Source organism: Diabrotica virgifera, chromosome 6 (genome assembly GCF_917563875.1).
Source record: "Diabrotica virgifera virgifera chromosome 6, PGI_DIABVI_V3a".
Taxonomy (NCBI): Eukaryota; Metazoa; Arthropoda; class Insecta; order Coleoptera; family Chrysomelidae; genus Diabrotica; species Diabrotica virgifera.
The window spans coordinates 244,025,199-244,040,888 of record NC_065448.1 but is presented as its reverse complement, the minus strand read 5'-3'; the positions used below and the strand labels follow the sequence as shown (position 1 = coordinate 244,040,888).

The following is a 15,690-nucleotide window of genomic DNA, read 5'->3' as shown; positions in this document are numbered from 1 at the left end:
CTCAAATTTGCACAACTTGCCTTTGAAACACCATATTAAATGATGTTCTATTCAAGAAAATCTCAAAAATTTAATTCAAATCATACGACGTCCCAAAAACTGTAATTTTTGAAAACTTCGTAGTTTTACAGAATTATTACCACTTTAAGAGGGTATTACTCAAGTTTGAACAGATATTACAATTTTACAGGTGTTTTTTAAAGCTTAATATGTAATCTTTAAAATGCACTAAATTATTTTGCTTTAGACATGAAATAAACATTTTCTTTTTGAAAAATTTAAGAAGAATAAAAAAAATGTAATACAATAACCCAAAAATATCAGTTAAAAAAATGTTTGTACAAAGTTATCAAAACTTTTTCTCTACAACTTACCTAAAATACATTTAATAACAAGCTTAAAAAATTATAAATGTATTTTTTTGAGCTCTTATACAGTATGTTTGCGTAACTCATAGGCGTAACCAGGGGGGTTTTGGGGGTTATAACCCCCCCATTGGGATGTACTTTGAGCTCTATACGCTTAACACCATTCCCCTCGGAGACCTTCCAGTAGTTGTAACCCCCCCCCCTTTCCAGTAGTTGTAACCCCCCTTAGGATTATTCTGGTTACGCCTATGGCGTAACTTGGTACCTATCGATAACTTTTTATTATCAGTTAAAAAAATATCAGATATTAAATTTCATTCATTTCATAGGATATATGTCAAAAAATATGAATTTTGTTCAAGAGTAAAGTAGCTTTATATTTCACAATATCGAAAATTGTTAATAAAAAAGTTGTTTGGAATTAAACTATGTTTCAATATTCGTTCTATATTGATTCCCCTACATTTGTTTCAGATTTCAGTGAACTTACTACAAGTTGATTTATATTTGTTTCAAATATAATATTTATGATATTTGCACAAGAACAACTAAAACACATAGGTTATGTCATTACCAAATTAGTAAATTAGACTTCAAATTCTATTAAAAGGACAATAAACCATAAAAACCAGTACATATTAAAAATTTACTGCATCTATTGAATAAGAGGATTTATCAAAACTACCACTATTTTCGTTTTAAATTGTTATAACGAAAAAATTTGCACTTTCTAACACATTTAAGATAACACTGACTAATACTAACGGTCATTTTGGTCATTTAATCTTATCGTAAGCGGCAAAATATGCAAACGTAACCGACAAGAAGATTTATGGCATTTACTATCATTTGTCGGTACTACCTTGCCGTTTACGATACTAAAGACACAAAATGAGGTTGAAATGCGGTGGTTAGGATAAAAATTAAATTCAATTTTAGACACTTAGGATGTTATTATGGAAAAAATAATTTTGAATCAGCTGTAAACTATCGTAAGGAACCATTTAAGATAAAAAATCCCATTATCGGAAAATTGATGCTTACGATGTTTTGTCAAAAACCCGTCAATATCTCCATACAACGAGGAGTCAGACAAGGTTGCATTTTGTCGCCAACATTGTTCCATGTTTATTCGGACCAGTTATTTAAAAAGGCACTTGAGAAGATAGCCATATGGTGACCGCCAACGTCGGATAATTCTGATAAGGCACGTGAAGAAGAACTTGTTGACTTCCTTCATTCTTAAAAATATATTTTGATCTACTGCGTATAAGTAATCTATCCTGTATAGTAACAGTAATATAATTCATCTTATTTTAATTTTGTCTATTACTTATTATTCAGTTATTTAATATGATCGTTATGTATCTTACTAGACTCGCCTAGTGCATTCCTACAAGGTTGCCAATTGGCGAGATATAAAACTGTAAAAGGGTAACATAGGCTTTAGTATGTGTCACGGCTTTGTTGCACTTTAAAATGGACTTCAAGGTACGTTATTTCTAATAATTAGAACGGTAGAGATAATAGAGTGGTTTCTCCTACCATATTATTAAAAAAATATGAATATTTAAATCTCTCGCGTAAAGGCGAATAAAAGTGACACATTTTTTGCAATACTCAAGGTTAGACTTTAAAAATACAGTTAACATTAATAGAAATAGTATCTAATTGGTCTAATTTTCAGATATTAATAAAATATTTTTCAAATTAAAATCTACCAGTAAACTAAATCTATCTTCTTAGTAAACTCTCAAAATTCAATCCATACCATAGACTGGATGCTATATTCATTTATTAATATTTTGCGGTTTTATTAGTCTATTTTATTTACCAATACTAACTAGTCCATTGACTCACGATTTTTGCTCCGAATTTTAAAGAACCGCTTGTATATTGGATTGACAGGCAATTTGGCATACACTAGCTAACATATCAAAGAAAAAAAGTGATATTGTGCCGATGTGTGCTTTTGGCCTAGGAGGAGTACCGCTTCTTCTCGGGGGTGAAAAAATATACGTTCAAAGTAAGTCCGAAAGTGGATAAAGTAACTTATTCTAATAACTTTTGTTACATATAATTATTTTACATGTCAATACTTTAAGGGCCGGTTGTTCGAACGCTAATCAACAATGATCATTATCAAATATTTAATTACTGTCACCAAAACTGTCAATGTCAACTTTGTTTGGGTTGCTGAAAACATAATTAATTACAATTATGAGATTTATTGTTAATTATGTTAATAATTATTGTTATATTAATTTATTATAGACTCCACAGACTTTTTAACGACCCAAACAAAGTTGACATTGATAGTAATTAATTATTTGATAATGATCATTGTTGATTAGCGTTCGAACAACCGGCCCTTAGAGTTATTTGCGATTGAATATGTTCATTTTTCAACAAAAAAACCACTGTTCTAGACGGATTTTCGCAAATAACTAAAAAAGTAATAAATTTATCGAAAGAATATTCTAAACAAATATATAGAGCTTACAAAAAAGTGAAAAAATGGTGTATGTATGAAGTCGGTAGACCCAGTAGAAGCAGAGTCGAACAAATATTATAAGTAATACATAAGTAAAGTAACATGTGAGCGGTAATTGTTAATTATCATTTGTAATCAATCAATGTGGAAATTATCATTTGAGATGCTAATTAAGGGGCGATTTTCATGATTTTTTTACCAAAGAAAAGGGATTTACTTTATTTTAAGTGTAGCTTGCCTACTTTTAATGATAGTTGAAGCGCACATTTGAATTTAAAGGTGGACTTGTTCTAGTGTTTTTACAATTTTATAAAATCAGAAAACAAACAATTATTTTATGCCATAAGTGGTTTCTACACTTTTTAATTTCAAAATTTTACCCTGTATTATTCATAATAGATCCTACATGACGTTACGTTAGTGACTGGTCTAACTTTAATATAACTGAAAATATGACAATAAACACTAACAAATAATGCAATAACTCGTTCAATGTCAAAAACTAAAACAAAAAAATAATTTTTGGATAGTTTAGATTGTATTTTTTGATAGTCTCATTATAACAGTCAGTTTTCATAGAAGAAGTGACTTGTGAAGAAGTGAATCAGGTACTCTCCGGTAATTTTAAATGTAGCAAATTATTTGTTTTAACACTACTTAAAAAGCTTTAAAATTAAAGTTCTACATATACTAATTGGTATATAAATCCAGTGAAGTAGCTATTTGTATAACAAGGGAGCAAAGTGCTACTTTTCCTCCCGAGAATGAAGTTTAATGCCCGACGCATAGCGGAGGGCAGTAATCATTCGAGGGAGGAAAAGGCACTTTACTCCCATGTTATACATATGATTTTTCAACCTTTCTCAAATAACAAGTAATTTTTTGATTTTTAAATAATTTATTTATGTAACTAACAAAATTTCTTAGATAACTAAAACTAACAAGTAGGTACAGTATAACTGTCAACTGTCAAATATGTCAAATTATTAATGTAAAAATTGTTAAATCAAAATTACTGTTTTTTACCATTCTACAAAATAAAGGGTGTTATATAAATAAACATTAAAATGTATAGACACTTACGTAATAGATTATTTCATTCATAGGAGGTTCTAACCAATAGAAAGCTACAGAAATCTAAATTAAATCGATAAATTTTGATAATTTCCCGTCGTCAAGTATATTACGTCAGATGCCCTTCGTTGCTACCAAAAAATACATTCAGTGACATTAATGACAATTAATGTTTTAAAAATTATAAAAGTGATGACTTTCAACCGTTATAGTATAAGAGCTGTGAGACATTTTTGAGTAGGTATTTTAGGCAACCTGAAAATTTTTCAGGTGACTCTTCTATGATAGCCTAATACAAAAATGCCGGTCTGGCTGGAGGGTAGCGGTTATTTTCCCCAAAAATCCCCCCCAAATTTAAAAAAGGGTAAAAATTGTTATTACAAAAAATATCATTGACATGACTTGAAAGTAAATTTAAATATTCAAATATAAAGAAAATAAACAGGCCAGGCGATTTGAGGGCGATTTTAACTCTGCAAGATACTTGCATGGGCGCCCCAAGATTATATTCAGGGGGTGCATCTGAACTTCAGAAGATTTCATCTGAATCTCTACATACTATTAACGAGTATAAAATATACAACTATACATGCGTAGCTATGTATATTCCTTCAGGACAGGCAGGTGCAATTGTTATTTTGACAGGGTATTTTTTAATTTTAAAAATAAATATTCTACAAAAGACAGGTTTTTTTTGGTGAAATTTTCCAATTGCCATGTGATCAAACAAATTACGAGTGCATATACATGAAAACCGCTATAAGTAAGCAGCAGTGTGAGAAAGAGCGTATACCGATAGCTATTTGAGTCCTCTGTTGTAGTTGAGTGTGTCCGTTCGCTCGAGAAAATCACGTGACCTGGCGATATCCATGTTTTTGTGCCTTGAAACGTTAGAGTAATTATTATATATATTATAGTTTTTAAGTAATTTTTCTTAATTAAAGGAAAATAATACGTACTATACAATAGATTTTGCAAATATGATAGAAAAAGACAAATTTATCATTATAAATGTATAGGTAGAAAATATAAAACTATAAACTAATTTAATTCGGTGTCCGAATCTTCTACTTCTTCTTCAAACTCCTCATCTGAGCTTAAATGTTCATTCTGATCTTCTTCGTCGACTCCCCTCAAGACTCAGATTCCTCTTCTACATGATCTGTAAATAGTTGTAATATGTATTTCGAATTAATTAAAAATTAATCAGTGATTAATTAATTGAGTTGCTACGTATTCTCTGTCCTTTTATACGGAGTCGAAGCCTGGACAATCACGGGCGCATCTGAAGAAAGACTTACCATTGTTGAGATGTGGTGTTATCGAATAATGTAAAAAATATCATGGACACAACACTTTAACAAACACGGAAATATTAAGAAAGATGAAAAAGGCAAAAGAAATACTCAACACTATGAAGGAAAGAAAAATGAGCTAAAATAAATATTTATTCTCTTCTCCTTCGTCAGACTCCCCTCGAGACTCAGATTCTTCTACCTGATCTGTAAATAGTTGTAATATATATTTAGAATTAATGAAAAATTACCAATGCTTAATACTCCTTCCTTATATAACCAATCACATCAGGTTTTTTATTTCTTAGTGTAGGTATGACCAAAGTAGCTCATGTTTCTTTCCTTCATAGTGTTGAGTATTTCTTTTGCCTTTTCATCTTTATTAATGTTTTTGTGTTTGTTACGTGTGTCCATGATATATTTAATATTATTCGATAACTCCACATATCAACAACGGTAAGTCTTTCTTCAGATGCGCCCGTGATTGTCCAGGCTTCGACTCCGTATAAAAGGACGGAGAATACGTAGTAATTCAACTAGTTAATCACTAATTAATTTTTAATTAATTCTAAATACATATTACAACTATTTACACATCATGTAGAAGAGGAATCTGAGTCTCGAGGGGAGTCTGGCGAGGAAGAAGAGAATGAATATTTTTGAGCTCAGCTGAGGAGTTTGAAGAAGAAGTACAAGATTCGGACACAGAATTAATTTAGTTTATAGTTTTATACTTTTCTACCTATATATTTATAATAATAAATTTGTCTTTTTCTATCATATTTGCAAAATCTATTGTATAGTACGTATTATTTTTATTTAATTAAGAAAAAGTTACTTAAAAAACTATAATATATTATAATAAATACTCTAACGTTTCGAGGAACAACAACATGGATATCGCCAGGTCACGTGATTTTTCTCGAGCGAACGGACTCATTCAGCTACAACAGAGGACGCAAACAGCTATAGGTATACGCTCTTGCTCACACTGCTGCTTACCTATGGCGCTTTTCATTTATATGCACGCGTAATTTGTTTGATCACCTGGCAGTTGGAAAATTTAACCAAAAAGAGCTGTCTTTTTTAGAATGTTTATTTTTAATATTAAAATATACCCTGTCAAAATAACAATTGCACCTCCCTGTCCGGAAGGAATTTACATAGTTATGCATGTATAGTTGTGTATTTTATACTCGTTAATAGTATGTACAGATTCAGATGAAATCTTCTAAAGTTCAGATGCATCCCCTGAAAATAATCCTGGGGCGCCCATGCAAGTATCTTGCAGAGTTAAAATCGCCCTCAAATCGCCTGGCCTGTTTATTTTCTTTATATTTGAATATTTAAATTTACTTTAAAGTCACGTCAATGATATTTTTTGTAATAACAATTTGTTCCCTTTTCTTTAAATTTGGGGGGATTTTTGGGGAAAATAACCGCTGTCCTCCAGCCAGACCGGCATTTTTGTATTAGGCTATCATGAAAGAGACACCTGAAAAATTTTCAGGTTGCCTAAAATACCTACTCAAAAATGTCTCACAGCTCTTGGACCATTACATTAATGTTTATAACAACTGTTTGTTTAATTGTACTAATTTGTACTTACATAAATAAATTACAATAAAATTTTGGTTTTGAACAGTTTTATTCATGAAATAATCGCAACAAATTGCACTCGATCTCTAAAATTAATATAGAATTTTAGAGCTCTTGTGCAATTACTACTGATAATACAATATTGTACAGGGCGTCAATAAGTTATTTCATTAATGACATACCATGACGTCACTTTTACTTTTCCTCCCTAGGGAGGGAAAGTACTTTTACTCCCTAGGGAGGAAAAGTACGAATTTGCTCCCTGCAATCAGGTCAGGAAAAGTATACTTTCGGTAGAGGTAGGTGGAAAAATATGTTATCTTACTGATATGTGTATAAATTAATAATTATTATATATTATTAATTAAAATGTTTTTAGGATATAATAAGTCAATTAGGATTAATTTATTCACATACGTATATCAAAATTGTTTTTAACTAATATTTATTATGATTTTAAAAGTATAGTAATTAATTATAAATATATATGGGTTCACATTTACAACAGGAATTAATTTTTTAATATAAAATAAACATTTTTGATATAAATCAAACCATAACACACATCAAAAAGGGTCTTAGCAAATACATATAAAAAGAAAAATTGATAACAATGGTTTTAACAAAAAATGGCTTCTTCTTCTTAAAGTTCCATCTCCTAGCGGAGGTTGGATATCATAATGGCTATGGTCACTTTGTTGGCTGCTGCTCTGAACAGTTGTAATGAACTACAGTTAAACCATTCTCTAAGGTTCCTCAGCAAGGAGATGCGTCTTCTTCCTATGCTTCTTTTTCCTTGGATCCTTCCTTGCATAATAACTCTCAGCAGCTCATATTTCTCTCCTCTAGTAATGTGACCCAAATATTCTAGTTTTCTTGTTTTTATACTGTTCATAATTTCTAACTCCTTATTTAAACGTCGTAGCACTTCAACATTGGTAATCCTTTGAACCCACTGAATTTTCAACATTCTTCTGTAACACCACATTTCGAACGCTACTATTTTTCTTATATGTTGCCTTTTCAATGTCCAAGCTTCCATTCCGTATAGTAATATAGAAAATATGTAGCATCTTAGAGAGCCCTCAATCTGAGAGGCAACTGAAGGTCTTTGTTTGTAAGCAGTGTCTTCATTTTTATAAATGCTTGCCTTGCAGTTTCAATTCGGACTTTAATTTCTTTGCTTTGGTCATTTTTGTCATCAAACCAGGTTCCCAGATATTTGTACGTCTTTAGTTTTTCTATTTGGGTTTGCTCTAGTATTAACCTTTCATTTCCATGTTGTGTTTTTGAGACAATCATAAATTTAGTTGTTTTCTTGTTTATTTTGAGTCCATATCGAATGCAATAATCGTTAATTCTATTTAACAATTCTTGCAGCGACTCAAGGGTGTCTGCCATTATAACGGTGTCATCAGCGAATCTTATGTTATTTACTGTTCTTCCGTTTATAGAGATTCCATCACTTAGTTCCGCTATCGCTTCCTGAAATATGGCTTCACTGTACACGTTAAACAGTAGCGGCGACAGTACATAACCCTGTCTTACCCCTCTCTTTATATCAATATTCTCGGACTCTTGTTCGTCTATCTTTATAATGGCCTTTTGATTCCAATACAGATTGATGATAATTCGTAAGTCTCGTCTGTCTATATCTCTGTTTTTCAATAATTCTATTAGTTTTTCATGTCGGACTCTGTCGAACGCTTTTTCGAAGTCGATGAAACAGGAATAAATATCCAGGTTCATATCTAAGCATCTTTGAGAGAGGACATTAAATGCAAACAATGCCTCTCTTGTTCCAAGTCCTTTGCGGAACCCAAATTGGGTATCATCCATATCATTTTCTAGCTTTCTGTATAATCTTCCATGAATTACCTTTAGAAAAAATGGCTAGCCATTCTCATTAATGAACAACAAAACACCATCAGAAATCCAGAAACGCTCACAAGCAGAGAATTGCAACACACAAGTGAAATCAAAGAAGTGCATCTATAAAATATCACGTGAATGCAACAATTTTTATGAGGGAGAAACAACAACTAAATGTTAGAATAAACGAGCACAAAACATATTCAAAAACCGGTATGTAAATATACCTGGAACAATGAGCAGCTAGTACAATGGAAAGATGCACAAATAGTCTTCATACTTAGTGAAGAAAGATGTGTAGTAAACTCATCAGAAAAATGTAGCAGGCTTTGGTTATTAACACTAAAAGAAGAAGTCAGCAAAAATAATATATTAACGAAGAGCGGATAAATACGAGTAACTACTCGTAGATAATTTATATTGGTATTCTTTACCCTATCCATATGTTTCAGTACTAGATATAAGTTAGTTAATTTTAGCGATGTCATAGTTTTTATTATTAATCTTATCTTGTTCAAAATTAGTCTTTTTCCCTTTCGAGACTCGTGCTTACTTTAATTTTGAATTTGTCGGGTTTAAATCATTTATACATATAGTTTTATCTTTAATTATGTTTACAAAAATTAGGTCGTAATCTTAAAGCCAATGAATTAATTTAAAATATTTTTAGTTGGCAGTCATCACTGTTTTCAGTCTGGTGTCCATTAGCCAGGCTAGTATCATACCTACGGTGGAGGTATTACAAGGTCCTGGAAGCAAAACCCTTCTTATTGGTCCAGATGGAAGCGCGATAGACTCCGCAGCCCCTGGAGGAACAGTTGTTACCAATGATCATGGCTCAGGATTAGTAGCTGCTGGCCCTGCGATTCTTCCATTAGGTAGTTATATTTTTATTTATACCTAGGTAATACTTTAAAAAGGAGTGACAGTTGTTTATATTACATTTGGAAGATGTTTTTTTTTAAAAAACCTGTGTCGAACATTAAATAATATAAATAGGGGAGTGCATTTAGATTTTCACTTCGGAAAAAATCAAACAAGATAAAACTTTTTGTAATTTCATTAAGAAATGTTTAATAAACAACATATCAAAAAGTTCTACTCGAGAAGTGGGTGCTTCATTTTTTATTAAACAAATGAATAGCGAAGTTAGATGTTTTTTTAAATAACTCCGAAAATATAATTTTTAGAAAAAAACTGACTTGACCATTAAAAAATTCAGAAAATTTTACAAAAAAAACCTTTATTTTATAAAAAGATTTTTCTAAAATTAAATCTCTAGCTTCTGTAATTTTTTATTTATAACGCTAAAGTCACCCTTCTCACACACATTGGCGCACTTTACACTAGCGTTGGAAGAAGTGCACGGTTGAGTTTTTTTAATGTAATTCTTTAACTAATGGATCAAAAGAAATTTTACAAATTGGACATGAAATAAGATACAATAAGCTATCTTATGGTTGTAATAAAAAGAAATAAAACGTATGGACATAAGTACGGTGTGGGCGGAAAGTGAGACTTACATGAATTTTGTTTAAAAATGATTTAAAAATGTGTAACTAATACAATTTTACTTACAAAGCTCTAAAATTTGCACAACTTACCTCTCAATCATCTTACTAAACGATGTTTTATTAAAAAAAAATCTCAAAAATTTAATTCAAATAATACGCTGTCTCAAAAAATGTAATTTTTGAAAACTTCGTAGTTCTACAGAATTCCCACCACTTTAAGACGGTATTACTCAAGTTTGAATAAATCTAATACAATTTTTTTAATATTTTTTTAAAGCCTAGGATGTAATCTTTAAAAAACACTGAATTATTTTAGATTAAAAATGAAATGAACAATTTCTTTTTGAGAAAACTAAGAAAGATAACAAAAATGTAATACAAAAACCGAAAATTACCAGCTGAAAAAATGTATATACAGAGTGATCAAAACTTTTTTCTGTAAAACTTACCTAAAATTAATTTAATAATAAGCTTCAAAAATAATAAATGTTCAACAAAAAAAATTTTTTTTAGCTCATACAGTATGTCTGCGTAACTTGGAACCTATTGATAACTTTTTTAATATCAGTTTTACGAAAAAAAGTTATTCTTTATAAAATACTCTGCATCGTATATAACATAAGATGCAACCATCAAATATCAAATTTTGTTAATTTTGTACGAGGTATGTCAAAAAATATGAATTTCACTCAAGAGTAAAGTACCTTTATATTTCACAATATCGAAAATTTTTATAAAGCTAAGTTGTTTGGAATTAAAAACTATGTTCCAATATGTAATTATATCCTTCTAATCGAAAATTTGTTTTTTTTAATATTGTTTCAAATTAATTATACCAAACATCATTAAATTTTCACTTATTATTTATGATAACTGATTTATTATTAATTTTATGAAGAAAGTTATTCGTCATAAATAGCTGTGCATGGTCTAAAACTTAATATGCAAATATAAAATATTATATTTTATCAATATTATACGAGGTATTATGTAAAAAAATTGCATAAAAGTGTAATTGCATATTGACACATCGTTTTTAATTCTGAACAACTTTCCATAATAACAATTTTCAGTATTATGAAAAATATATGTATTTTACTCCTAATTGAAATTTTTATTTATTGACATATCTTGTACAAAATTGATAAAAATTGATATTTTATGATTGCATTTAAAGTTTTAGAATATGCAGAGCTTTTTACTAAGAATAACTTTTTATTTATGATTCCATTGCAACAATTTTTTGAATATTGAAGAGATAGATTTTGAATAATTGGTTCTTTCTTTCTAATACATTTTAATTTTTAATATTTTTGTGAAAATTATTTGTTTATCTTTTTTTTTAAGAATGAAATTCCATATTTGTTTGATTGGATTCTACTTGTTTTTCAATTAAATATCCGCCATTTTGGATCCGCCATTTTGAAATTTAAATTTTTAATCTTTAATTCAGGTTCAACAACCTGTTAAAAATAAAGACAATAAATGTTTTAGAAAAATGTTCTTTTTTATGTTCTTTTTAGAAAATCCGCATTTTGGATCCGCCATTTTATAGTTTATAATGTTAACATTTAAGTTAGGTTTATCAAAGCTCTCAAAAATAAATATATGTAGAAATAAATATATTTTGTAAAGAAATTATGATTTTACAACTATTTTTTAAGTTATCCGCCATTTTGGATCTGCCATTTTATAATTTAAATTATCAAAATTTGATTCAGGTTCAGCAACCTCTCAAAAATATCCACATATATGTAAACAAACACGTTTTATAAAAAAAATCGGATTTTACAACTGCTTTTTAAGGAATTTTAGGAAAAAATCCGCCATTTTGAATCCGCCATTTTGAATTTGCAAATTGTAATGTCAGATTCGGGTTCAGCATAATCAAAACTAAAATAAAAACATTTTTTATCAAAATAAAATGTTGAATTCACTCATATTCTTAACATTATTCATACAAAACAATTGTTATTGTTTAAACAATTAATAAACAATTAGCGGCGAAATTTGTGAGTAGAACTTTTTACTTTAACATATTTATAAACTAACAAAAAAAGTTTTAGAAAAATATAACCTTGTTTGATTTTTTCGGAAACATTGTATCTTCTCGTTCTAATTGCACTCCCCTAAAATATACAGTAATACCCCGCAATTACGCGATAGGTGGGACCAAGCAATAACCGCCTAAGTCAAATTCGCGTAAGTCGGGGTGTAATTTCGCATATGTATGTATATAAATTAGTTTTAATTGGGACCGGAAGCTATGAAAAATAGCATATACAAATATAAAATTATCAATTTAATTTATTTTGATGTAGAAGGCTGCATAAGATCTAACAAAGAGACAACTCAAAGATTTGTTTTCTCCCGCAAAATTTCTTCATAGCAGGCTAATAATTTTTTATCCCTTGTTTGGTAGAAGAAATGCGATATTTCTTCTAGTTTATATTTTCTAAAATTTGTAAGCCCTTTTCAATTAAACTGAGACCTTCCGTCAAGTTTCCAACCGTTATTTGTTCTTCAGTTTAAACTGGATCCAAACAATCAAGCTCTTCAATGTTTTGTTCTTTCTCATGCATTTCTATGAGGTCATCAATAGTTAGCTCCCGATTGTGGGAATTCAACAGTTCTTCAACGTCATCACTATCAACAACTTCTTTAATCGCATTACTAATTTCATAAAAATAACAAACATCACTCGCAGACAAAACTGTAGATAAGAAATACCTAATATATACAAAAAAAAAATTCTAGTGATGTGCTGATTTCGTGCGAAAAGTCCAAATATCTACATTGGATGAGCAATAATATGTGGGCAGTAATTCTCTTTCATCGATAATCGAGCGATTGTGTGGCGCTCAAATGACTAATTGACAATATTTGAAAATCGCGTAACTCTGCGTTCGCGTAAGTCGAGGTATTACTGTAGTTATAAACGAGTAACCATAAATATATTTTAGAACGGATTAATTTTTTTTATGGTTTTTTTACTTCTTTTTATTGGCCTAATTGTTGCAGTCGTTCTTCTTCTTCCTTGGTTTTCATTATTTAGGTGATGGTTTTTAGGAGCAAGGTGAATTTATTTGTACTTCTTGTGGTGTTCTGGAAATTCTGCTATCTTAGCTATTGGAAAATGTTGTTTTCTATTTTCAGTATTGTTATACTCTTCATACATCTAATTGTATATTTTACTCAGCTTCCATGCTTAGTCAGATGTTACATAATTGGTGCTTTTGTGAGTTACACCAAATCAAACTGCCGGATAGTAAGCAGCAGTTTCGTCTACGTAGCATTATTGCTCATTTTATTTATTTGCCAATTCTTCTTAAATTCCATTCCTGATTTCTTTTCTGACCTATTGTGATCTTTTTCTCTCCCATATAGAGGTATTATCTTTAGGCCTGGATCGCGCATACCAAAAAAAAGTTTATTAATGGCAAGCTGAAAATGCGTTAATAGCTTAACGGTGTCTAGTCGGACAAACTTTGATGTACGGGAACATTGGAACAAGGGAAGTTTTAATTGTATAACAGGTTATAGGTTTCGAACTTAAGACTACGAAAACGTCTCATGTATTTTGTCGGACAGAACTTGCAATTGATTTGTTACCCTTTTATTAAACTCTCATGCAAAAATCAGACTGCTATGTACCACCAAAATAATTACTGTCGTTTGACATGTTCTACGTGTTGGACTTATTAAAATGCCCAACATATTTGTCGGACAAACATTTTTTCATATGTTATATACATTTTGCTATTGATTAAACTTAAAAACAACCTGCTAGTTTTCTTAATCATAAACTTTTCAGGATGACAGATTAATCCACAATTAAAACTTCCCCTGTTCCATTGTTCCCATACATTAAAATTTGTCCGACTATACTTTATTTCACGTTAAGAATAGAACGTTACGCTTATGGAGATCAGTGTTGACAAACCTCTCGGGCACAGGTGGCTACTCGACTGCCGATATATGATTCAGTAGGGCGTGGCATCGGCGCGCTTCTATAGTTCATAAGAAATGCATGGGGCTATCTTCGCAATGTTCTATTCTTAACTGAAATAAAGTATAGACACCATTAAGCAATTTTCAGCTTGCTATTAATCAACTTTTCTTTGGTACGCGGGATTCAGGCCTATTTGTTTATCAATCTTTAGAAAGAAACTACTATGTTGAAGGTACTTTATTGTTTTATATGGACAATTTACATAAAAATATGAAAAACCGCGGAGTGCTACCATTTACAGCGGTACGTTTTTGAGAAAGGGATGAATTAGGTTAAATTAGTTTGAATTATTAGGCAACTACATAAAATTTGTTTAAAATTAAATTCTCTATTGAAAGCGATTTTGTTTTTTGCCCCATAACTTTTTAAACGGGGATACAGGTATAGTGTATTGCTTCACAGAAAAAATATTATATCTTTCTTTTTCAAAATGACGTTAAGTTATAAGGATTTATAGTATCAGATATACGATTTTTCAAAGTTCTCACCACTCACACCTTTTTGGGGTAAATTTCTCCTATTTTTTCGCAAACATTGTTTTATAACTTTTTTCTACGCGGTTTTAGCAATGGTATTTTTAATAGAAAGAGAAAAGTAGTAAAGCGTATACTGTTTATAGTAGGTATAATGTACTGTACTTGTAGACCAATTTCAAGCAAGACGTGGTTCTTCAAGGATTTGTCATACAAGAACGGGAGAACGGATCTCATTTTTCAATAGATAATATGTATATTGCTGATACGTTAGTTTTCGGTATTTGGGAAATACATTACTATTTCTATTTGATTTTAATCAATTTTTTGATCGATATAAATTAGTTACTGTCATTAATTTATTTTACACTTTTAGGTCCAGAGATTGTTGTAAATAGCCCGGCTGGTTCCATAATCACCAGTCACTCCTTGGCAGGCCCTGCAGTGGTGCCAGGAGTAGTACCAGCTCTCGCACCATCTGCAGGAGCTGTAATATCAGCCGCAATATCTGTTGAAGGACCAGCTGCTCAAAATGTTGAAGGAGCGTACGTTCCAGACAATACAGAAGCTTTATACGATGACGGATCATATAAGGGAGAACACTAATAATATTAAAAAAAGTATATAGTGTGTTAATGTTGTGTTTTAACTTCGTATCCAAAATAGTTTGTTAAATATTTTATGACGAATAGTTGTTATTCTTACTTTGTATTCCCACTAAATATATAAAACATTATTCCTGTATTTTAACAAGGGAGTAATATTTTATTTCATGTTTGGTGTTCCTAGTCTTAGCATTCTTTGTTGTTACTTAAAAATATAATATAGAAGTTCCAATAAATAATCAAAACAATATATTTAATATATGTTATTTTGTCTAGACTAAGTAAAACAACAAAAGTTCTTCTAGCTCAAAAGACGAAAAAATTATTTAGGTTCGTTTTAAATATAAAATTCATATCGTATTAAATTTTGGGATAATAGATCAA

At 30.3% G+C, this 15,690-nt stretch overlaps 2 protein-coding genes across 4 annotated transcripts in view; one reads left to right on the top strand and one right to left on the bottom strand.

Moving 5' to 3' along the window:
- Positions 1–15,690, bottom strand: part of LOC114336520 (ADAMTS-like protein 1) — a 1,384,970-nt gene that overhangs the window by 172,991 nt on the left and 1,196,289 nt on the right. The gene's annotated exons all lie outside the window — the stretch shown is intronic.
- LOC126887469 (uncharacterized) lies at positions 1,715–15,554 on the top strand. Its single transcript, XM_050655017.1, has 3 exons — positions 1,715–1,859; positions 9,373–9,580; positions 15,078–15,554. Exons 1-3 carry the CDS (start codon positions 1,848–1,850, stop codon positions 15,305–15,307), a joined length of 450 nt encoding a protein of 149 aa, XP_050510974.1. The 5' UTR covers positions 1,715–1,847; the 3' UTR covers positions 15,308–15,554.